Below are 6,297 nucleotides of genomic sequence, written 5' to 3' on the forward strand. Positions count from 1 at the left end.
TAATTAAAAGCAACTTTTTAACGTTTTTAAGCTTAAACTGACTTGCTCTAATTTTGATATGCATTGACACACAGTATAGGATCATCAGAGTATGTGGAACTCACATCTTGAGAAGCCACAATTGAGCCAACTCTTCGTTGAAGCAAAGCTAACATGTAACCGAAGAAGCCAGCTGCTATAAGCACTGCAATACCTGCAGTAATTAATTTGTCATATAAACTGGTACTTTGGAACGAACTAAAGGGAATAGCCGAATAGTACAATTTCATATATTTTACCCAGGGGAAAACTGCTTCCATACTGATGAGCACAATCATCAAAGTGGAGTTGTATTTCACGAATCGCCTTATTTCCTCTATCTATAACGAGGAGAGAGCAACTGCTTCCTATATAGACCACATCGAAATCATTTGAAAATTTTGCATCTCCACTGGGTCCATCCAGATGTCCATTTCCCCGACTCCATTTACCTCCTGCAATGGTTGTCACCCCTAGAGAAAGAAAGTCGATCACAACAAATATTAGTAAAACAAACCATATATTTTACAACTGTCAGTTAACTAGTTTTCTTTCTTACATAATACGATAATAAAATGGAAAAAGAAATCAGATGGCGTACATGAGCACACAGAGTTATAGGCATTCACCCTAAATGCAAAACCTACGTCCACTCACAGCTACAGATTTGATAATTGAGAAAGAAGTAGTTTTTACAAATGCAAGATCTCACAACTCTGTCTTATCTCACACGTGCAGAAAAATAACCCTTTTATATGACATAGGAACTAGGGAGATCCAATACAAAAGCAATATACCCCTATAATAAAAAGGTGTCTCACAGAAAACGGGATACATGACCACTTAGATTAGACTTCATGCAGTTGTTATACGAGATAATAAAAAATGCAAGCATGTTCTATGAATAAGTTCATACTGTCAAAATACAAAATGATGATAATCGTTATTCAGTCAAAAAGGATATCAGAATGCTTGTCTGTCTGTAGACCATAACGATGTGCGCACGAAACAAAAATCATTACTATGTTCACTCAAAGATAGATCAAGAATAACCACCAGTATCGCTTATCTTCCTGATTGACATATTATCCGTGTCAGCAATGTACACATTTCCTCCATCATCCACTGTAAGTCCCTTTGGATGATTCATTCTTGCTTCTCTCAATTTACCATCCACATATCCGGAGTATCCATCAGCTGATCCTGTTATCAGCTTTGGCCTGCTATCTGCAATTTCCCAAATTTACCATAAGTTAAGTCCATGTGAATGAGCACATGGAGACAATGACAGGAAACAAAAGGACATTTTAGAGAAGAGAAGCAGCAGTTATTCAAAATGAAATAATAAATAGAGCTGTCCATAAGAGAATTTTATTCAGGGTCATGAACATGAGTCGAGTACAAAGCATCACACTATCAGTGTGACTAAACTCATTAGCTTGAACAATCAACCCCCAAGCAGTGCAATCTGGTTCACTCCATTTCTTTTTACCTCATTATCACCAACTCCAACCCTCTCCCTCACCACCTTTATGTTAAAAAGGCTTAGGCGTAGCTTCAACTTCAAATTCATGGATAAGATACACTTTCAATTTTAATGCAGTCAGCTCACAAACAAGCAGCAATATTCACGAATCATAGAAAAGAAAAACCGGAAGGATCAAAGATTTATCATAACGCACTTCCTAAATGGGTAATTCTTATTATCATTTGAACCATTCAGCTCATTGTAATGAATCATTCCCAGTAACATGCGGATGAAAAATACATTATTCAGAGGCCAAGAAGGCCCATCTTGCTAACATCAGCAGCTCAACCTCAACATGTATATCAAATTCCATATATTGCTAACAGTTGGCAAGTCACTATAAATAGAAGCTAAAGGTCAAAGTATGGGCCAATAAACAATAAATATGCTGCAATGGAATAAACAATGCTCATACACCACGAGCGCCAACATAAACACAATAGTCGATGAAGTAATCTAAAAAACTCACAAATAACAACTGAATACTGATTTAGGACATACATAGGGACAAGGATGAAGAGATTTTGTAAAGATTGCTGTTAGAAGAATCCAAAATGAGAAGGTCCCCATTAGGCAAAACTTCAACAGAATGAGGCTCAATGCCAAGTTTGCTCCCATCAAACACAGTCTCCACTGTGTACCCACTCTCAAATTTCATCATTGGACGCCCAGATATAGCTGTCACAAACAAGAAAATCAAACAATAAAAACACTATAAAAAATATAAAGAACAATGAATCAAATTCGAAGAGGGAGATCCCGCTTGACCTGTTTTAGTAGTTGCCTTGAGCGATAAAATCCATTTCATCAGCATAGAAAATGCATTTGAGAAAAACCCATTTAAAATTCCTGCAACGAAACACAATGGTAAACAGTTGCACACACATCTTGCTCCATTCCCAAAAATAAATTGGTTCAAGAATCATATGCAGATAAATGTGTGTGGAACTACTTACTGGTAGGTGAGGAAGTAGCTGAAAGAGAATAAACACCAGCTGAAACAGAACAAACACCACCAAAAAGCAGCAGAATCGTGAACAGCAGCACAAGAACATTTCTTCCCATCTGAAATGCCATTAATGGAGGCTGTAGCTCTGCATTTGCTTGAAAGTAAAACCCTATATGGGATTTTTAGATTCTTGATGAAAAGAGAAAAGAAGGGAAAAAGTGATGGGTTTTTTGAGGAAGAGTGAGTGAGTGAAATGGTTGAAGAGAGAGAGAGAGAAAAAGATGAAAGAGACAGAAGACAGAGAAAAAGGTTCAGTGGGCTGCGGTCAAGTGGAGAGTGAAGAGCCACTGGATATTGAGAATCATATGCTTTTGCAGAGAGAGAGAAAAAAATGTAATATTACAATAATTTTGTTTTATTAAAGAAATTAAAACATCAAATTTAATAATAATTATCTACTTTCACTTAATATTTATTAATTACCTTTGGATATTAGATTGGGAATGGACTCACTTATTTATTTACTAATTTCTTAATTACAGTTTAAAAATACATAAAAGAAAAATCGGGGACCATGTTACTAGTCTTTATCTTGATCAGACTTGGCCGATGTGAGACCGGAGGATGAAAATATTGAGAATAATGCCCTTGAGTACAGGGCACTATTTATATAGGGGCCTTCTAGGCCCCTCCCTGTAGAGGGCAGGTTGATGGGTTCGACCTGCTGTAAAAAAAAATTCGCACGGGTCTCGCCCTCTTGTCTCTGTCCTGACAGAGGCCTGTGAGCCTTTACCCTGTACACGAGGCATGGTTCAAATATTGATATGCGTCAATGAATGTGTTTCATTTTATCGATAAAAACTCAACTCGTAATATAAAGTACAAATGCTCGTTTTAATATGCTACAAATCATGTTGGGCCCACATGAAATACTGGAGTTCAGGCCAATCCTCATCTAGATGTTAGTCCCTGGCAAGTCATTCTCAATGTTACCAGGTCACATAAATCAGTTAATTTCAAAAATGGTCGTTCAAATTTGTGGAAATTTTTATATTAGCCTTCAAAAGTCTTTTTTCAGTGATGTGATTTTTTATCTTTTATCTTTTTTTCCCCCTAACTTTAAAGTTAATCTTTGCCCCTGTTTGTTTCTCATTATTTACCCATTAAAATGAATCATTATCCATTACATCAAACCACCATATTTGACTTTCTATCTCTTGTACGTGGCGCATAACGACTATATTTTTCATTCTCATTCTTACATTAATGTTTTTTTAGACATTTGCTTTTTTCTTTTTCTTTTTTCTTTTTTTTCCCCCAATATTTGAAATCCTTAGATAAACACTAGAAAAATTTCTTTAATAAATATTCCTTTCTAATTCAATATTTTCATATATGAACGTGCGATCTAGTTTCATTTAGCAACCATCCAAAAAAAATTATCTATGTAATTGACTTCGAATTTATTAGAGAAAAATATCATGTATATGATACACCATTCTCAATTATAATGTTGAGCATGAGGTACTTAATGCATAGGTTGATGTCCTACAATTCCTCTTCAAGAAATCATACCAAAAATTTATAACAATCTTCACTAGATTTGAGCATTGCTTTTCTATGACATATGAGTGTCCCAAAATGCGGGTTATGCCAACTTCCTGAGCTTCCATCAGTTCACCCAACTCTTTACGAACATCTATGTGGATTTTTGGGATCTTGAGAATCATGAATCTTATGCGTTTCCTAGGCTTGATCAACGATGGAGATTGTTTTTCTATTTCTTTGAGCTCGGACATGCTAGCCACTTTAGGATTTTTCCCCTTGTCCTATCACACTTGAATCCTGTCTAGATGGGTTGAAGGAGTTCCAACTACCATCATTCCCTCATTGCTCCTTCGAATCTTCTTTTTCTTAATTTAAACCTCCTTTTCCTGTCCAAATGTGCTTGGCTATACTACAAACAAGATAATTCTTGAATTGTAAATCATCCTTGTGAGCATCATGACAACCATATCAAAGAATGCATATGTACATATGATACTCTTTTGGACCAATATGTCCCACAAGAAAACATTCTTCGTGTTTAACATGAGGGATCAGGACCAATTTAACTCAGAAATTTGAGAACCGGGTGGAAGGCCAGAAGAGTCGCAACAAAGTGGGAGAAAATTGCTAGGATTCCAAATACGAGTTTCGCGTGTATGAGACGAATGCCACAAACCCGAACAATACCCTAAGTTGGTGTTAAGATTTGGGGTCCATCTTAATAAAGTCAACCTTATTAAATGGAGAAACCCAATATCTTTATAAATTGGTATTTATTTCGATATTAAACCGATGTGGGATAACACATCCCTTAACAGGCCCCCTCAAGATGGTAGCTCATTTTGAGCAAACCAATCTTGAAATTCACGGGATGGCTCTGATATCATGTTAAAGAAGAAAATGGATAATTCTGCTGTATGTTTCATTCATTCTTGAAGTCAATAAATAGGTACAATGAGGTTACTATACAAAGAAAATTAGCTAAGATCTATGCTAACATTGTGCAATTTTTCTATAAAGGTTTACAAGGAAAATTGACAAACATCCATGCTGATTTTGTGCAAGACTATGATCCATGCTGATTTTGTGCACGTTGCAATCCCTGTTGATTTGCAATTGGATGGCAATGTCAATACTCTCCCTCAAGTTGGCGCATGAAGATCTGTGATGCCCAATTTGTGATAGAAGCGATGAAATAAATCATGTCTCAATGTCTTGGTAAAGATATCTACAATCTGATCAGTTGCAGAGAAATGAGATAGAGTAAGGAAACCAGAGCGAAGCTTGTCACGAACAATGTGGCAACCAATCTCTATGTGTTTGGTCCGCTCGTGAAATATTGGATTCCGTGCAATATGTAGTGTTGATTGATTATCACAGAAAAGATTAATAGCAAGCGAGTGGGATATACCGAGATCAGCGAGTAAGGTTTTGAGCCAGATAAGCTCACATGTGGTTACAGCCATGGCTCCGTATTCGGCCTCAGCTGAGGAGCAAGCTACTGTTGTCTATTTCTTGGTGCGCCAAGAAATGGGATTGGTCCCGAGTTGGATGAAGTAGCCAGTAGTAGAATGACGAGTGGTTGGGCAGCTAGCCCAGTCTGAAACTGTGTAGGCAGTGAGCTGAAGACCACTGGAGGCTGCAAAGAAAATGCCATGACCTGAAGTGCTCTTCAGATAGCGAAGAACCCGATGAGCAGCAGTCAAATGAGGAGCTCGAGGTGCATGCATGAACTGATTGAGTATGTTGACTGTAAAGGCAATGTCAGTTCGAGTGATGGTGAGGTAAATGAGACGGCCAACAAGTCGACGATAGGGGCTCGGGTTCGACAGAAGATCACCATCACTGGTGGTGAGCTTCAGATTCTGTTCCATGGGAAAGGAGGCGGGGCGAGCACCTAGCTAGCCACTATCAGATAGAATATCAAGAGTATACTTCCGTTGGTTGATGAAGATCCCAGTAGAAGAACGGGTCACTTCAAGACCAAGAAAATATTTAAGAGGGCCTAGATCCTTAGTTTTGAAGTGTCTAGAGAGAACAGATTTGTAATGATCAATCTGTAAAGGGTCAGTGCCTCCAATCAAAATGTCATCAACCTAGAATAGAATCACAATAATGCCAGTGGGAGTAACTAATGTCAAAAGAAAATGGTCCGCCGAAGATTGTGTGAATCCTGCATCAATTAACACAGTTGTTAGTTTGAAGAACCAATTTCGGGAGGCTTGTTTGAGTCCGTAAAGAGCTTTTCGGAGGA

General features: G+C 37.6%; 2 protein-coding genes across 2 annotated transcripts in view; both read right to left on the bottom strand.

Moving 5' to 3' along the window:
• The window catches only part of LOC111381366, a 3,972-nt gene extending 1,140 nt beyond the window's left edge, over positions 1 to 2,832 (bottom strand). Inside the window, exons 1-6 of the mRNA XM_023005143.1 lie at positions 2,503 to 2,832; positions 2,315 to 2,395; positions 2,048 to 2,224; positions 1,075 to 1,245; positions 279 to 491; positions 105 to 193 (exon numbers count right to left, since the gene is read on the bottom strand). Coding sequence (XP_022860911.1) covers positions 105 to 193; positions 279 to 491; positions 1,075 to 1,245; positions 2,048 to 2,224; positions 2,315 to 2,395; positions 2,503 to 2,623 — 852 coding nt within the window. The 5' untranslated portion in view covers positions 2,624 to 2,832. The remainder of the gene's footprint in view (positions 1 to 104; positions 194 to 278; positions 492 to 1,074; positions 1,246 to 2,047; positions 2,225 to 2,314; positions 2,396 to 2,502) is intronic.
• A 2,719-nt stretch (positions 2,833 to 5,551) lies between these two features.
• On the bottom strand, positions 5,552 to 5,917 carry LOC111381365 (uncharacterized mitochondrial protein AtMg00240-like). The gene has a single exon (XM_023005142.1). The coding sequence runs from the start codon at positions 5,915 to 5,917 to the stop codon at positions 5,552 to 5,554; it is 366 nt and encodes a 121-aa protein (XP_022860910.1).
• Between the last annotated feature and the right edge of the window lie 380 nt (positions 5,918 to 6,297).

This window comes from Olea europaea, unplaced genomic scaffold, assembly GCF_002742605.1.
Source record: "Olea europaea var. sylvestris unplaced genomic scaffold, O_europaea_v1 scaffold2298, whole genome shotgun sequence".
Lineage (NCBI taxonomy): Eukaryota > Viridiplantae > Streptophyta > Magnoliopsida > Lamiales > Oleaceae > Olea > Olea europaea.